The 19,128-nt window shown below is 42.1% G+C and overlaps 1 protein-coding gene across 2 annotated transcripts in view; it reads right to left on the bottom strand.

Moving 5' to 3' along the window:
* MANBA (mannosidase beta) overlaps positions 1 to 13,639 on the bottom strand; it is a 68,546-nt gene extending 54,907 nt beyond the window's left edge. Inside the window, exons 1-3 of one of the 2 annotated variants that reach the window (XM_032782934.2) lie at positions 13,128 to 13,639; positions 1,929 to 2,023; positions 1,335 to 1,440 (exon numbers count right to left, since the gene is read on the bottom strand). In XM_032782934.2, coding sequence (XP_032638825.1) covers positions 1,335 to 1,440; positions 1,929 to 2,023; positions 13,128 to 13,313 — 387 coding nt within the window. In that variant the 5' untranslated portion in view covers positions 13,314 to 13,639. Of the gene's footprint in view, positions 1 to 1,334; positions 1,441 to 1,928; positions 2,024 to 2,456; positions 2,499 to 13,127 lie in introns of those variants that run through there. The other variant, XM_075066222.1, reaches the window with a different exon arrangement.
* Positions 13,640 to 19,128: the final 5,489 nt, after the last annotated feature.

Here is a 19,128-nt window from a genome sequence, read left to right as displayed (position 1 = left end):
TCCTTGACCAGGCAGCAGACCACCACACAACAAATTACAACATAAGCTGCCTCCACAGAATAGATTTACCACTAAAGTATTTTACAAATGGAGCTACTGAATAGAGTAACTGCCAGAGTCTTACAATCCTTGGCTCTGTCCTAGTCTGTTCAACTCTACTTTATGCAGTCACTTCACAAAGCAGATGCTACAAGTGGCCTACCAAAATGAAGATCCAGAAATAAATACTGAATAATAATAATACATTGTAATTCTACAGCATCTTCCATCTGTAAACTGTTTTGACACTTTCCAACATTAACTAGAACTTCACAATAAACCTGTGAAAGAGAGAAGAATTAATATTCCTATGTCACAGGTAGGGAACCAAGGCACAAAAAGGCTATTTGATTTGTTCCAGGTCATGCAGGTCTGGGACAAAGCCAAGAACAGAATCCAGATCTCCCAAGTCCCAGTTCTGTGCCTCAACCATAGGACACCTTTTCTCTAAAGCCATGAAGGTAAATGTTGAGACATGAAGAAACTAAGGATCTCTGTGTGGCTCAGTTTCCCATCTATAAAATGGATATAGGCTTTCCTTTCTCACAGTCTTTGTCTGTTTTATCTATTTATACTGTAAGCTCTTTGGAGCAGGGACTGTATTTTATTAAGTGTTTTTATAGCATCCAGCACAATCTTATAATTGAAATCTACAAAATTATTTTGTATGATTATGACAATACTAAAATGAGACTGTACCTGATCTTGTCATACTGATACAGACTAGCACCAAAGAGAGGACACAATGACATCAAAAGGCCTCGGAATTAGATGCGATATTAGAAAGAAAGAGCTAAAGAAAGAAACTGCATACAAACATTTATAAGTAAGCTTTACACTGCATGCATTTACACTTCAGCATTCACATGTAAAGCAGCAGCATTCTAATACCAATTAGTAAGCAGATTTCCAGCTAATATAACTATTTTAAGCTTCAGTTTTCTTAGAGCTGTGACAGTTTCCAAGGAGCAAGACTTATATTATTAGGTAAACTGTTCCTCTTTCCATACTTCTTCTAGATTACAACATTAAATGTTCTTCTCTAAGCCTGATCCTGCTCCCACTGGGAAGCCAATGCACCTCCCCTTCCCAGCACTGAGGTGGCTTTCTGTATGGCTCTCAGATAAAGACGTTTCAAACCCTATGACATATTATCCAGTCTAGTCCATTACATTTTACTCTGGACTGAATACACTGGGGACATTACTGTGTCCTTGTCTAGGTACGAACTGCTTGGCAGAAAAGTGCTTTGAGACAACTGTAGAATTGCCTTTAGAAATACCAGCATTACTCACATATCTGTTGAACATGTTGTCCGTTCTCCCAACAGTGACATTATTGATCAGGATTTGCGCTACTGTATCTACTCCCTCGAAAACCAAATTCACTTTCTGCCATTTGCTATGAATGATGACATAGGAATGTAAAATTATTAGGGTACTTTGAATTAACTACACATGAGAGAGTCAATACTGAAATCTATGTCCCCAGTATTCTGAATAGCAGCTGTTTCAATGGGTTACAAAAATACTTTCCTCAGAGTAGCCATCTTTATCATTTCAAATTAAAATGACAGCTGCCATGGATCAGACTCACAATACAGCACAACATCCCTTGTTCAATAGATATCAGATGTGTGGCTGCTTGCTTCCTATCAGCTTCGTTATTACATTTCAGCAGTTGGCAATTTGTACACTATTTTTTGACAAAAAAATCTTGAAAAAAAAATAAAGAAACCCACTAAGTGACATTTAGCAACAGGCCGAAGGTTATATCCCATTACAGAATTTGGTTTATTACATCTGAAAGAAGGAGGTGGATTGGGGCTGACTGCTTAACAACAAGCATTTCTGTATGGAAGATAACATAAAACTATTCTTATTGCGTACCTGACATCAAAAGGGTTTTTGAATGTCCTGCTGTAAGTCCAGTTATCCAAGGAGATCCATCTGTAGGTCAGATCATTAAACCTATAGTAAGGATCCTGTTGATAGACAAACAAAAAAGACTGCAGTGTTACACAAATAAAATGAATATTGTTATCTAGTAGGTGAGTCATCTTCTTTCAGACCTTCTGCAAGTGCACAATCCAATTATCTTATTTTGGTTAGCTTTAGGAGGACAGATATTTCTTCCACTTCTGAAGTGCTATGTGAAAGCAACAGCTTTAGAACATTTTGACATTAACTGTATATAGGTCAATCCTGCTTGCTGTACTCATGTTTAGAAGTAAGGGGAGCAGGATTTGGGCCTTATTTTGCTGGGCTGAAAACAGAAACAATTCAACAGAAGTAGCAATTTGAAAGGAGAGAGACAGCAGCAGAACCACCACCACAATGACAGGATAGAGAACAGACAAGATGATAAGGGCCAGGGAAACAGATTCTTCAGACCTCTAGAAACTATAGTGAACACACCTCTATGATTTTAAACAACAGCAACATCCCCAGAAATCCACACCAATCACTCCTGATAGGATAGGAATACATTATATTGTTATATTTCGGGAGGGAAAAGTGGAAACACATTTTGATTGGTTGAGTAAAATTAAAATGTCTACCTATGTTCTTCCCCCCAAAAGGCAGTTATGTGAGAACCTCACTGTAATGATAACAAATGTGCTATTTTCCTTTTAGTCATACTGCTCACTCAAGAATTATAAGCACATTCCTTACAACTCATTCCCACTCCCTTTTCCTTAATGTTCCTTTCCTTATCTTGGGTCACTTTGTACCTCACCTAGACTGCAAACAACTCAGGGCAGGTGTATGGACCGGATACTCCACTGCCTCGCACCTTGTGCAGCCACTTACACCTGGAAAAAGTGAGTGTCAGTGAGGAAGTTGGACTCTTTGGTAGCATTTTACCCTTCCCCCCCACCTTCCTTTGCACAGATATAGATGGTAGTGCACAGCCAGGTGCCTGATCCTCTGCTTGTCAGTAAACACCACACACAACAATGGCCCTGTAGCAATAATAGTAACAATGATATACTAAGGGCCCAATTCTGCAGCTAGCCCCACTGAAGTCTGTGGGACTACCCATACGAACTAGTGTAAGAGTTGCAAGAGTGGAACCCAGCTAATAAACAGTCTCACTGTGGTGTCTGAACATGAGAAAGATATTTATGTCAGATAGTTCAGTGTGTATATCAGAGGCACCTGCTGAGACAGCATCTCATCTTTCTCCAGCAATTTCTCAGCTGAATTGGTTTCCTAAAACAAATAGTTGTAGATTCTGCTGATGTACTTTACCCAAAGCTTAGCTGGAAAGAGCACAGAGGCATCAAGATTCACTACGTAACATTAGAATGTTAAGAGTTATTCCTGGGGCCTGAATGTCCAGATTCAAACTGGGAGAAAGAAAATTTGGTCAATCCTTTTATTTTCCTTGATGTAACTCAATTCTTCTCATCTCATACATCAGTATGAATATTAATAGTCCTTCTGCACTCAGATTTCTTTGAAGGGGCTCTTCTGGTATCTTGGATTCCTTTTACAACATATAAGGCTAGATAGTGTGATTTACACACAGTTGTGTGTAGGGCACAGAAGAGAGTCAAAGCACTTGAGGGAACACCAAGAGAGGATAGGTCTCAAGTAATATTTTTCTCTTCAGGAGTTCTCCAGCAGAACATACGCTACTTCATGGGCCTGTCCAGAAGCATGGCCCTGCGTCCTTGCTACCCCCTCTCAGGCAATTTGTTTGCCAAGGACAGCAAGCAGGAATGGCTATTGTGACTGGCCCTCGTGCAGGCCATACAAGTGTGGAGGCCTTCTCCTGGAGCACATCTCTGACCACAATCTGGCTCAGACTGAGAAGGATGCCTGTTCATGTGCACAAGGGTCATGTCTTACTGCTTTCAAATGTGAAAGATCAGCAAACAAGCTTTTGAGGGAGACTATTCCACCTTAACCACATCCGATTTGGAATGCTCTGTTCTGTTATTCATCACTTTGTCATCTTTAAAGGGGCAACACCAAGTTAAAATAATATGACACACAAAAATACCTCCTTACCTGTGCACTGACAACATTTAACATTCTAAAAACATTTCAAAACCCTACAGTCTGGTCACTTCCTTGAAATAAATGTGCATAGGGAATGCCCTTTCCAATATTTGGACCTGGGGCCACTGAAGCACAAAGCTGGAGGAAGACAGGATGGGATAGGGAGTCTGTGCATTACTTTCCTCCCCCAAAGACCTACTTGGCACCTGAAAAGTGTTATCCAAAAAAAAATGTGGTTGGTTTGTGGCCCCCACTCCATCCTCTTCAGGGAGACTCCAAGAAGAGGAAGTACTGGCAAAACGGTGCCAGAGGAGCCACACAGATTGGGAGTTAGACGATGACAAGTGCTTCACAGCTGGTGCAGAAACATCCACATAGATATCCCTGACCTCCTGAAGATTCTGGGGCTCTGTGGGTTCAGGGACAGAGGGTAAATCCTTATTTATCTATGTTTATTTGGGTGGAAGGGAGAAGATCTAGTATCCCCAGAACAGTTTGGCAAAGACTCTTCCCATGGGTATTTCTACAGGAGAGGGCAATCAGACCTTCAAGCTATTTGTCAGTTAAGCAGTTTGTTATCTTTCTGCACTTCTCATTTTATTGACTAAAACTAAACTAGTCAGTTTTATTATCAACACAATGCTGCTCTGCAGGTAGCTCAAAACATTTTCCTGCAAATATTCCCTCAAACAAAAAACAGTGAATTCAAAATTGTCCCTGTATTCACATGTCTTCATATTCACTTTCCATTACTATTTTAGTGATGGAGTTTCCTGGCAGGAATGCTCACAGGAACAAAGAGTTTAGAGCAGAGATCAGAAAACATTCACAAATAAGATATGAAAATCATTGGAGTTTTCAAGAACAGGTTAGACAAAAACCTATCAGAGATAGTCTAGGTTTACTTGCTCCTGCCTCCGCACAGGGGACTGGGCTTGATGACCTCTCAAGGTCCCTTCCTATGATTTCTATAATTCTATGTATAAACACAAGCAACCACTCTCAAAATTTGATCTAAGAGTTATGCTCAGCCAAGCTGAATATGGAAAAATACCACGTCCTACATGTCCAATCATAACTAACCAACACATCACATTTGGGATTTCAAATACAACAAACTGCAAGCAAACAATCTTAAGATCAATAATAATTAATGTAAGCAAATAATTTTACAGAAATACAGTCAAGAAAATTGCAAAAGGGTCACAAATGTTTGAGGCTCAATTCAGCACAAATTATGTATTAATTACTCAGATCTAGTTGCAGACACACAAGGGGATGTTTATATCTGAATAGTCTGGTTTTAATTTTATTTGGTTTACATTTTAGAAAGCGAATTCTATTATTAGCTTTTCTAAAACCTTTAACAAAAAATAAAGCTTGGGCCAAAACTACATGGCAATGATCCCTTTAACTGCAGGAGCATGTGTAGTACACTGATGACCAGATTTTTTCATGCAGTTTTATGTGTGTGCACGCAGATATGTGCAATCTGAAGCCTGATGCCATCAGTGCCAATTTCTAGATTGTTAAACATGCTGCAGTTTTGTTCAGTTTTCTGCCCAGAGCAGCAATTACTAGCTCAAGATTATTTTATTCATTCATTCATCCAAAACTTCTTTCAATGACCAGTCCTGCCCCATTGCTTTGGTTGATTAGATCATTGCGTCCTAGGCCTGAGAAAATCCACAGTAAGGAATTTCTCGGGTTCTGTTTCCTGAGCCATCAACTCTAGACCACTAGTCTGAATCTAGCTCCACTTGACAGGGACCAAACATTGCTACCATTGGATGACTGTACAGCATCCTATCTGAAGTGAGCTGGTGTTCCATTTCCTACTGGTTATAGTAATTTTGTTATCTGGCCTTTGGCTGGAGAGCTTTGTGCAATGTCAAAATTTTCTTTTTATTTGATTCCACCAACCTCATCCATATCCAATAAATTTCTAGGCTTCCTCGTGTTTCTTAAAGAAGATCTGTAAATTTTTTTATTTAAACTGATTTTGAACGCAGAAGATTTTTTGTTCGGTTGAATTTTTCCTACTTGTTTTTTTGAGGGTGTGGTTTGTTTTGTTTTGCGTTACTTTGGAACTAACAGGAATGTTGTCTGGTCATACTACAATCTACTGGAGGACATCCTGGGGGTCTCAGAGCACGTATATTGTTAGCTCTGACTGAAGGAGTGAAGGTGTTGAGTGATACCTTTTCTGCAGAATGTTTAATAGTAAGTGAAGAAGGTGTTCACAAAAATCAAACAGTTTTAAACAGTATGACTAAAAATCCCTTCCTCTCTCAACTGCGCTGAAGTCCTGGAAGGCCATCATTTCACTAACTCTTTAGCCATCATAGAGCCTTCCAGGTTAGACAGGATCTGACCTTCAAATGTAACAAACAAGAAGGAAAAACCCACGGGTTTGCTTTTTGGGGGATGAGAGAGGGGTGGAAATCAAGCCTTCTTTATACATTATAAAGAATAAAAAGGGGCACAAAACCATTTTTTTTCTTTTGCAGGTCACCTTTAAGTCTAGAAAATAGCCAAAATCTCATAGCCTGTCTTTATTATAGAAGCAGAATATAGGCTCTAATCTTCTGCCCCCTCCCAGTTTTGACAGATCTTTACAATACAGTTGACAGAATAAAACCCACCTTTAAGAATACTTTAAATCATATCTTTCTAATTTTTGTTGAGTGAGAGCCTGATCCCATGCTCTTTAAGTAAACAGAAGTGGGATTTGGCTGAGGCCCTAAGAAAGCAAAAATGACTACTATATACTTTCTATTGCTTGTCTCCTCCAGATGGCTACTCTGATTTTTGACTCCTTCCTGTAATACAATTCTTGTATTTCATTATATATTCCTTGTGATTTAAACATTAAAAATAATAAAAAACAGAAGTAGGAGTCTTTTCTATTGCAATAGTTTTGCTGTGATGCAATTTGAAATTGCTTTGCATGTTCACATTACATAAACCCATTTTGCAATAGTGAATTGTCACTACATCCAATGTAAAGGTGTTCTCATTTTCAATACCTTCTGAAACAAGAGAAGTCACATTGCTAGAATATTTATCTGCACCCAAAGATACTTTAATTTCCGTGAAACTAATGCAGTCAGAACACCTATACATTCTTCCAGAAGCCCATTTTCACATATTTACCGCTTCATGTGAATTTTAATAGTAATAAAGAGATTGTAGTAATAAAGAGATTGTATTCTTGGAATACTAGTTTTGTAAATTCACCCTTAAGCCATTCATGTTTTCAGCGCTTATTCAGACAAGACATTTAACTGAATATCACCTTATTCATATGATGTGTTTCAGCTAAATAGCAAGCCAAAAGCTACAGAATAGAAAGACATGTTTTTTACAAGACAAGTTGGGAAGCTGATAAAAATTTTAACGTATGCTGTTGAATATTGTTTTTATACCCTATTTTAAAGGCTACTAATACATCTCTCCATCTACCTCAATTCCATATCCATTCAAAAGACATTAATTAAAAGACGCTGTATAGAGCAATGATATTTAATCTTTTCATGTCTAAACCCCCCCTTTCCTCCCTGGATTTCTTGGAAGCTGGCAACACTGACCTGTGTGCCTGGGCACCTGATGTCGTTTACATTAAAGGAGATCCTGAGTATCCCAATGGTGATGTTGGATAGGTGGGAAAAGATGGTTATTCACCTTTGTAACTGGTGTTCTTCAAGATGTGTTGCTCATATCCATTCCAATTAGGTGTGCGAACGCCACGTGCACATTCATCGGAAGATTTTTACCCTAGCAACACTCGGTGGGTTGGCTCGGTCGCCCCCTGAAATGGCGCCATTACAGCGCCGGATATATACCCCTGCCAACCCAACAGCCCTTCAGTTCCTTCTTGCTGGCTACTCCGACAGAGGGGAAGGAGGGCGGGTTTGGAATGGATATGAGCAATACATCTAGAAGAACAACAGTTACAAAGGTGAGTAACCATCTTTTCTTCTTCGAGTGCTTGCTCATATCGATTCCAATTAGGTGATTCCCAAGCCTTACCTAGGTGGTGGGGTCGAAGTGAGATGTTGCAGAATGCAAAACTGCTGAGTCAAATGCTGCATCATCTCTGGATTGTTGAACCAATGCGTAATGTGAGGCAAAGGTGTGAATCGATGACCAGATAGCTGCCCGATATATTTCCTGGATGGGAACATGGGCCAGGAAGGCGGCAGATGAAGCTGAGCCTGAGTAGAATGGGTGGTGAGGTGGCTAGCCGGAATGTGAGCCAAATCATAGCATGTCCGGATACAGGATGTTAGCCAAGATGAAATTCGTTGGGATGAGACCGGTAGGCCTTTCATCCGGCCTGCCACAGCTACAAAGAGCTGAGGCGACCTTCGGAAGGGTTTTGTTCTCTCGATATAAAAGGTGAGAGCCCTGCGAACGTCTAGAGTGTGCAGCTGTTGTTCCCGAAGCAATGGGTGCGGCTTCAAGAAAAAGACTGGGAGGAAGATGTCCTGATTGACGTGAAAGGCGGACGTCACCTTAGGGAGGAAGGAGGGGTGTGGTCGCAGCTGTACCTTGTCCTTATGAAATACTGTATATGGAGGGGTCCGCTGTCAAGGCCCGAAGCTCAGATACTCACCTTGCCGAAGTAATAGCAACAAGGAAGGCTGTCTTCCAGGAAAGGCACAGCAGCGAGCAGGTGGCCAGTGGCAAAGAATTACGAGAAGCTAAAGATGTGGAGATCAGCAAAGCCGCGCTCCACAGTTCCAAGGACTGTCACGGGTAGTAAGAAGGAAATAAAGGGCCGTTGGGTCGGCAGGGGTATATATCCAGCGCCATAATGGCGCCACTCCAGGGGGCGACCCAGCCGACCCACCGAGTGTTGCTAGGGTAAAAATCTTCCAATGAAAGTGCATGTGGCACGCGCACACCTAATTGGAATTGATATGAGCAAGCACTCGAAGAAAAATCCTTTATCCACCCCTCTGCTGCAGTTCCTTACTCCTAAAGGAATTTAAAATGGGCAGTGCCTCCACCTGGCTGGCCCCTGTACACACTCAACGGTGTACCTTGGGAACTTCCCGGAATAAACCCCTTCAAATAGTAATAATAATCTGTGGCATGGGTCTAACTCAAAAATACCAATTATAAATAATATACATCCAATATAATTAAATTAGATTTAACACACCTTTACTTACCAATGTAAAGAAACAGGGTATAACCGACTAACATTAAATGTCACTACTAATTTAAATCCACAGGGGGCAGATGAATAAAACCAATTAACAATTATAATATACAGTAATAAATTAAACATATTCAACTGGCATTTAAGCTGCCACCATATACCCCACCCTGGAGCACACACTCCTCTGGATTTCAGAGACCTAGATGTTTGCATGGGTGCATTTGTAGATCGGCAGCTGGAGATAGCACTCTGTAGGTTCTGTGTACCAGTCCAGCCAAGACAACAAGCTGCGCACCCCCTCTGACGACTGGAGTTGGCCTCACCAAATGTCAGCAGTTCTGGGCCCCAGTTTGATGGGAAAAATCACTCTGCCTCTCCTCAGACTCAGTATCTCTGCTGTCCCCCTTCCCTTGCAAGTACTTTCCCAAACAAGAGTGGGGGTTACTCACAGTTACTTCACTGCAGGACCACCTCAGTCAGCTCTAGGCACAGCAAAAGTCTCTGCCTTGGCTCCAGTGAAGCCACCAACCCTGGTCAATCAAAGCCCCAGCAGGCTCCCAGCAGCACCTTCTGGCTTCCCAGCTGCAGTTCCTGGTAAAGACAGAGCTCCACACCAGCAATCTGGCTTCTCCCCCCAAAAATGGATCCCTCCCTGTTCCCTGCACAACCCTGGGGGAGTTGTAGTCACTAAGGCTAGATTGCAGCACACTGGATCTTCCTAACTGGAACGCTCCCAAGAAAGTTCAGAGGCCCCTCTAATAAAAGGGACCTACAGGACCAATTAAAATCTATTTGAATGCACAGAACTTTCAGTACTAGTCAGTTTCACTCTGGCTCTTTACTGCAGTATGAAACTGTCCTGATAAATTAAACATCTGAATAGAAAACTGTACATTTATATTAGCCAATTATTTCCCTCAATCAATGCCATTTAATGCCTAGCAAAATGGGATCCTGATCCAATAGTAGAGCTCCTAGGCGTTACAGTAATATTAATAATAACTAATAGAACCACCTGATGGATGACATGGTTGTTCTTTGAGTGGCTTTGAAAAATACCAGCTTATCCGAAAATGTCAAATGCAACAATTTACACAAACTGGTAACTAAGTTCCTAGTAAAAACAGATTTTGTTTTCAGAAATGCACAAGCATCACTTGTGACATATAAACACTTGAGCTCAGATATTTATGGAATTCTCTGCACTACAGTGCTCTACAAATCAGAGAAGTAGCTAATATAACAAAACAAGAGCCCTGTCCATCAGTGCCAAGAATTCTGGAGGAGCCACCTGCCAAAAGAAATGGCATCATATAATATTTGGAGTACACATAATAGAGGATCACCATTGCTAGCATACAGCTTTCATGCGTAAGTTACATGTTGATACATTTTGCTTGGTTGAATAAGACCGAAAAAATATTTGGCTGACTATTTAAACATGATGACAGAGGACATCAACTCTGGGGAAGAGAGGAATAAAAGAGAAAGAAAAATGATTCAAGGCCAAGTGTTTTCAGATGTAGGTGCCTAAAGTTAAGCTCTTAAGTTCACGTTTGGACACCTTAAAAAAACGTGCCCTGATTTTTAGAGGTACTAAGCACCAATGAATGTCACTGAAATGAGCAGGAGGTGATCAGTACCTCTGAAAAATCACCCTATTTTTTTCCCCTCACCCAGTGTCACCCAGACCTTACACATATTTGGAGAACTGTCCCTTGTAACTTTTTTATTTATTTTTTTTTACATTGCTGGCCACAATGAATAGATCACATCACAAGCAGTTGAGTTCCACTTCTGCCATATGGCTCAAAGGTTTCCCCTCTCCCCCAACCAAAATAAGCCATTTTAAATGCCCACATAAGTAAGTTTAACTAAACCCATGCAAATCTGTGAGTAGACAAGCCCTAAGGCTGTAGACTAACTGACCCTGAAGGTTGACTGAAGTAAACAGGGCTCCACCAAGGCACAGTGGTTCTGCCCTTCTCCATACCGTGGCCTAAGCCCCAAATGCTTGGCTCCCGTTCAAAACTGAAATTATTGGTCCATTTACAGAAATTCAGTTAAATTAGTGACAACATTTCCATATTTAAAAAAGGATAGTTAAACGTTTGAGTCTTCCATTACAACATGTGTGACTCATGTGTGACTCAACCCACTGGTCATAGCTTCCATTGCCCTGAAAGGACTTATTCACAGCATTATTGCAACATCTGGCTGCACCAGCAGAGATAAAAGTCAATCAGTTACAAACCCCCATTTGGGTGAAAGAGGCTAGATTAATCCCAAACAAAAAACATGTGGATTGGTAGTGACACTGGGTTTGCTTCTGCTCTGAATGGATGAAAAGGGAGTTTTGCCACTGATTTATAGAACAAGAATTGGAACTCTTTGTTACAGGAAAGGAGTTCTCCCAAACTTGAAAGCTAAAAGAAGCAGGAAAGGATACAAAAATGCAAAAACTCTGAAAATCTTTTGATATGAACAATTCCGTAAAAGTAGTGAAGTATGTCGTGGTACAACACAAAAGCGAAGACTTGCCTCTTCTACAATACTACAAATCTATGCATGCTATCAAAATTCTGTAGTAGTCTACAGGGCCTTGAGGGGGTTGTTTAGTGGACTAAGCATCAGCCTCGAAATCCCCAAACTCCCTGCAAACACAACTCAAATTTCCACAGGGTCGATTCAGGATTTCACCCTTCTGAGGCAGACAAATTGAATAAAGGTGCACTCCACTGTGTGGGGCTTTAAACACCTCCGTTCTGTCTGTACCAAGTGGACATCAAAGGCACTATAAGAGTGGGATGCTTTTCACAAGACAAGACGTTTTTACTAGTGTTGTCGGCCACATTTTTTGCACTCCCCCAGACTGTGTAACCAACACCAAATTTGGACTATTCAGAGACGACTGCATTTCAGTGATGTTGTCTGTATATAGCAAGATTTGGCCTCCTTTGACATTAAAGATGTGAAAAAATATTAAATATTGCTACAGGAATAGCCCCAGATACTGCAGTCATGCTAGTGAAACTTGCAGTGTTTGAGACAACTGTAAAGCCTTGGGTGCGTGGGACCCCCACAACAACCTGATGCTGAGAGCGTGCAGAGTCGGTTGACACTACGCCCGGCTCATGAGACAGCTCATGGTGTCCGACATCATCAGATGAAGTGGTCCAGAGACATCTACACGGAACACATCATGGGTGACAATGTCGCTCAGGGCAATAACCCACTTCCTTCCTTCCCCGAAGGACCAAGGGACATACCCCACCCATACTGACTTGGACTCTAAATACATTCTATGGCTGGCGTACCCCAGACCACTTATCCACTGATGTTTTAAAAACTCCTGCACCCCAATCTGGGTCTATGCTGGTTATGTACTATGTACGGATTTTGTGAACCTTGTAACAGATACCTGTAATCCCTCATCACTTAAGCCTGACCCCAGATGTACCTTCCCTCTTAACTTGTGTAAATTTGATTTTAAACATTAACTTTAATAACTTTTGTAAATGTTTCTCAGAGGCAGGGTCTTAGGGCTCCCTTTCAAGTGCTGTCAGGCTACTTACCTTTTATTTCATGTTTTTACATTTGACAGAACAAAAGCCCCCAAATCACCACGTTTTATTCATTTCTTTTTATGCACATCCACCAAAACCACCCCAGCGCTGCCCACGCCCTAAACCCCGCAGCACTGGCCTAGAGCAGGAACGGGGGGGCAAGGGAGGCCCCACCACTAGCCCGATGCTCTGATCCCAGCAGCCGGACAGGCAGCCAGACAGACGGACCGAAGCACCATCTCTGGGAGCTGCGTCGGCGGGGGGTTCCTAGGCGCAGTTCGCTTTAACCCCCGGGTCGCGCCCCTGCGAGGAGCAACCCGCAACCTGGCGCGCATGCAGTACCTGGATGAGGCCCTGGCCGAGTAAGGCCGTGTGAACGCAGCCGGGCACATCCCCTCTCAGCACCACCGAGCCATTCCCGCTGCCCAGCCACCAGCTCCCTCGCAGGCTGTGCACCGCCGGGCCTGGGGGGCTGCCAGACAGCACCCCCCGCCCCCAACAGGCAGCAAGCAGCAGAATTAGCAGCATCCCGGAAGCTACCGCGAGCCGCCCCCAGCCGGGCCCCCGGGCTCGCCGGAGGGGGCATAGGGCTCCGAAGCCCGCGGGGGAAGGGGCTTAGTGCAGAGCCACAGCCGGTCTCCGCCTTCTCCCTGCAGCCTCCGCAGCTCCCGGCTCGGCGGCAGCGCTGTGCACTCCGCTTGGAGCAGGGCGCCTGCGCCGCCGCTGCAGGCCCGCCGCTGCCCCCGGGGAGCGATAGGCGAGAGTCTGGCCTCGGCCCGGCTGCCTCAAACCCGGTGGGGCACAGGTGCAGAAGAGCCACCGCCGCTGCCCACGGGGAGCGAGGAGGAGACGCCTTTCTGGCATTTACTAGGATGAGCTGGGTTAATGCAGGAGGCAGGGCAGGCGGCCTGCATTCCTCGCCCTCCTAGCGCCCTGCCCCTGTGTGTTTTACTCGGAGACACGTTTAGGAGCAAATGATGCGCCGCAGCTTGTGCCAGAGGGGGGGGGGGGTTACAGCTGGTGACAATTGGAAATATGCACACAGGCTGGCAAGTCACTTCCTTCCTTTCAGGTCCTGCTGCTCACAGGATACTGGACGTGACGCTCCAGCGCTGATCTGTCTCTAACCTCGCCCTATCAGGCTCTCAAGCTGAGGTAGTGGCAAGTGGGAGTGTTGACTAAGGTAACAAATGGGTAGAATATACGCAGCGGAGGGGGGTGGGGGATGTGTGTGTGTGAGAGGGAGAGAGAGGGAGTCAGTCATAATTTAAGTGGCTGAGCTTCCTACTATACAGTCTCATTAAAATACCATAAGACTTGGGGGTAGTAGTTTGGTGAACCTTTGTTGAAAGAGAAGCTAAAGATCATGCTAGGCATTACAGGCCAGTCAATATTACTTTTATACTAGGGATAGTGGTTGAAACTATTATAAATGGAAATAAATCAATACAGGACAAACCACCACAGCTTTTCCAACAGAAAGCGTGCTCTCTCTCTCTCTCTCTACTATAATTCTTTAACACAATAGTTGATATAATTTATATAGACTTTCAAAAGGCCTTTCACAAAGTCCATCACAACGAACAGTTACAGAAATTAAACTGTAATAGTGAAAGGTTAGATAGAAGTGTAGGAGTGGAAGGGTCATGGATCAGAAACTAATAGAAAATTAAAGTAGGAACAAGTGATCAGTTTTTCCTCTGTGGGAAAAAAACTAACAGCAGTATCTCCCATGTTTCCATAGTCAGCTCAGTATTGTTCAATACATTTATCAGGAGTCTAGAAAAGTGAGTCAACAGTCAGATAGCAAAATTTGCAGAAATCACAAAATTATTTAAGTTAGTTAAGACCATAGAAAATTACAAGGAATTTGTAAATTACCAAACAAAGCATTGGAGCTGGGAAACACTAAGGCAGGTGAAATTCACTGTTGATCAGTTTACATAGACATTATAGGGCCTTGGTTCTCTTCTCCACCCTGTTTTTGTCAAATTTTGTTCAGAGGGAATATTCCCCCCCCCCCCCCACCGTGAAGGAGCATATGCCTTGCCTGATGTTCTCTATCCAGCCTGAAATTTTGCTATAAAAGAATGAAAAAGCTGTGAAATTAAGATCAAGCTGAGTTCATGGTGAAGCATAATAAACAAGAGTTGTTTTACAAAGTAATGCATTATTAAATTTATACATTTGTAAAGAAAGGAGGAGGGATCGCTCAGTGGTTTGAGCATTGGCCGCTAAATTCAGTGTTTGTGAGTTCAATCTTGAGGGGCCATGTAGGGAACTGGGGGTAAAAAAAAAACAACAAAACTGTCTGGGAATTGGACCGCTTTGAGCAGAGGTTTGAATAGATGATCTCTGAGGTCCCTTCAACCTGAGATCATGATATCTTGAACAGAGATCTGGGTCTTATAATTCTAGCACCGTTATGGAGCCTGATACCTTGTAACTTACACAAGCCTCCTTTGTGATCTACTGACCTCTGTCTGCATTTTCCCATGTTGCAAATAGGCAAATGGACAGGCAGAGCAGCAAGGTAGGTAACTTGAGCCTCCTTTTTTGGACATCTGACGTTTGGCTCCTCGAACAAGGTTCATTAGTCCTAAGGCTTGCCCTAACTGTGCTCCTGCTCTTCAGTTGAACCTGTGGACCACTGCAGAGGCACAGAATTACAAGGCATTGGTCTAAGTAGATAGGTAAGGTAAGGGTAAATTTTCTTTTACCTGTAAAGGGTGGGAACAAAGGGACCAAAACACCTGACCCAGAGACCATATCAGAGAAATGGGATTTTTCAAGTCGGGCGGGATTCGTGTATCTGGGTCTTTTGTTCTCCCGGACTATGGAGGAAACAGCTTATCTGCTAACTCCTATTTCTTTCTAACTTCTCCTCAAAGTGTCGCTCACAAAGGAACTAGCTAATGGATGTATAATGCTTTGTGTGTATTTACGTGTGTTGTACTGTGCTGGACTGTGTTTCTTGGGCTATTATTTAAATCAGACATGTTGGTCATTTTCTTGATAACAAGAAGCCGTATTGGATCTCTTAATGCGTATTATTGTTTTGTATATTAGCTTTCTTTTAATATAAGTTCTTTTTAAAACTGTGGAGTTCTGTTTCCTAAGTGAGGCAAGGGATTAGAAAATTCTCTGTACCCAGTATCTGTCTCCCTCACGGGAAGACAGAGAGGGGGAGGGAAGCATTACATTTTGTGTTGACTTTCCTATTGTTCCCAGGGCAGGAACAGGCTATGGGGAAAGAGAGAGAGAATCAACTCTGTTCTCTTGTGTTTGAGGTTTTTCTCTAGTTACTGCTACGAGACCAGGGAGGAGTGAATCTCCTGGTGTGTTAGCTGTGACTGGCTTTGAATGCATAGCCTCGGGGGAGGTAAATAGCTCTCTTGGTTTTTCATTCAAGGAGTTAAGTATAGCATCGCCCAGGCTCACCCAGGGAAAAGGGGGGGGGAGCTGGGGGTGAGATAGGGAGACCCCCGGGGTCTGGGTCTTGGGGGGGTCCCCCAGGGAAAGGTTGGGGTGACTCAGGGTGATTAGGACCCCTAAAAATCCTGGTTGGTGGCAGCGATATCAGATCCAAGCTGGGTATAAGCTTGGGGGAGGTTTACAGTAAACACTCAGATTTTGAACGCTAAGTCCAGATTTGAGACAGATGTTTACCACATTTGGCTCCTGAACAATGTTACATTAGTCCTAAGGGCTGCCCTAACTTGTGCTCCTGCTTCAGTGACCCTGTGGACCACTGCAAGGGCACAGAATTACCAAGGCATACACCCTCCTTTTCTCACCTCTGGCCTGTCCCTGACCCCCTGTTCTCCTCTTCCATGGTCCCTTGCATGGTCTTATGGGCCCCTCCCTGGGCAACACCAAACTGGCTTAGAAAGACCACCGGCAACTGTGAATACAAGCCAATAACATCAGTGGTGGAGGGGGATTTGCACTGGTCCTCTGCATCATGAAGATTCATATCATGAGAAGTTTACTGTGCTCCCTGAGATCCTCATATGGACAAAGCCACAATAAGTGAAAAATATTGTTTAAATTCCACATAACTACTTTCAGAGTGTACAAATACACAAAAGGCACTTGGATCCTAAAAACTGTATGGTTGGTTGTAATCACCTCCAGCTCAGGCTGCTGTATTTTTACAGTAGCCATGACTCAGACCAAAGCTGCTCCACAGAGATATTAGCAACTTAAAGGAAAACTTTTCCAGTATATGCACTCAGCTGCAAACCGACTAGAAAGCTTTTTTTCCCCAAACTGCCCATTTTTGAGCTGACAATGACTTCCTTCTAAAACACAGCTTAAAGTGAAATTGAAGGCACTAGTTTCAGTGCACACTGAAAATTTTAGATTAGGGTTTCCAGTGCATTTAAAAATAAACTTTTAGTTGATTAAAATTAGTGTAATTATTTTCCTGTGCCACAGTACATGTTGATCTGTGGGAGCCCTAGTCCACAAGTTCTATTTTTTTGTTCCATAATCACACAGGTTGGAGTCTTTATGAGGCAGGCACTTGGCTACCTCAGCCATGCCTATTTAATAAAACATTATGAAGAGCAAGAAGGGAGGGTAGAAGTGTTTAAAAACTAAAAAAATTAGCCAGTGCTTTTAATGGAGGCATTTTTAAGTACATGCACAACCGTTTTGAAAAAAGTATAATCAGAACAGATTAGATAAATTGTATTTTTAAAAGTTGGTATAGATGCATATAAAGATGGTTTCATGTGCATATATGTAGAACCTACAAGACATGCAAAGACACTCACCCCCCTACGAGCCTTGCACACCTACATATATAATGTGGAGGAATAAAAGGTGCCTGATCATGGGGGACTTCAATTTGAGTGACAGATGCTGAAGGTCTCATACTGCCAGTGGTAAAGCATTCTTGACATTTCTAAATATTATAGATGAAAATTTTCTAACTCAAAAATGTTGCATCCAACATGGGGGAAATTCTGTATTAGACTTCGTCTTGAACAATAAAGAGGAACTGATCGCAGAACTAAAACTTAATGGTAACAAGTGCAAATGATCATGACTTGATCACATTTATAATGTGCAAACAGAAAAGTCCAGAGCAGTGACACATATATCTATCTCTACCTAGTGCTTTAAAAAGGCCAATTTCACACACCTGAAAACAATGAGTCATATCAGCTGTGAGGGAAAATTTAAACAGAAAAATGTGAATGATGATTGGGAATTGTTTAATAATACTTTACTAGATGCCCAAAAAGCCACAATTGATGAAGAAGGCCATATTGGTTTAAAAAAAAAAAGAGTGAGAGAGAGAGAGAGACCTGGTTTAGAGCAGTAGTTCAATGTTTTTTTTACTGGTGACCCCTTTCACATATTAAGCCTCGGAGTGCAACCCCGCCACTTTTATAAAAAAGTGTTAATTTCTATTCAACACTATTATAAATGCTGAAGGCAAAGTGGGGTTTGGGGTGGAGGTTGACAGCTCGTGACCCCGCCATGTAATAACCTCATGAACCCCTGTGGGGTCCTGACATCCAGTTTGAGAATACCTGGTTTAGAGGGATAGTGACGACAGCAATAATAAAATAAAATAAAAATAATAAAAATGGAAAAAAAGGAAAGCTGATGGTAATGAATATAAATCAGAAGCTAGGACTTGTAGAAAATTGATACGGGAAGCAAAGGCACAAATCTGTGGCCAAACAATATGGACATTCAGTATATTATGAACAAAAAGAATCCTAATAATGGTATTGGGTTCATTGCTAGACTAAAATGGTAAAATCATCAATAATGCAGAAAAGGCAGACATGTTCAATAAATATTTCTATTCCATACGTGGGGGAAAACAGATGATGCAATCATAGGATAATACTCTTTCCATTCCACTAGTAGCTCATGAGGCTATTAAACAGCAGCTACTAAAGTTAGACATTTTAAAAATCAGCAGGTCCAGATAACTTGTATCTATGAGTTTTAAAAGAGCTGGCTGGAGAACTCTCTATTAAAGATGATTTTCAGTAAGTCTTAGAATATTGGGGGAATTCCAGAAGACTAAAAGAAAGCTAATAATACTGTGGCAATATTTTAAAAGAGGATGATTTAGGTAATTATAGGTCTGTCAGTCTGACATTGATCCTGGACAAAATAATGAAGCAGCTGATATGGGACTCAAATAAAGAATTGAAGGCAGGTAATATAATTAATGCCAATCAGTTTATGGAAAATAGATCCCGTGAAACTAAGCTGATTTTCTTTTCCAAGGTTACAAGTTTGGCTTCTAAAAGTAATAGTTTTGACATAATAGACGTAGACTTCTATAATGCATTTGACTTAATACCACATG

Source organism: Chelonoidis abingdonii, chromosome 5, assembly GCF_003597395.2.
Source record: "Chelonoidis abingdonii isolate Lonesome George chromosome 5, CheloAbing_2.0, whole genome shotgun sequence".
NCBI lineage: Eukaryota > Metazoa > Chordata > Testudines > Testudinidae > Chelonoidis > Chelonoidis abingdonii.
The sequence above is the reverse complement of the archived record's forward strand: the minus strand, read 5'-3'. Positions and strand labels throughout refer to the sequence as shown.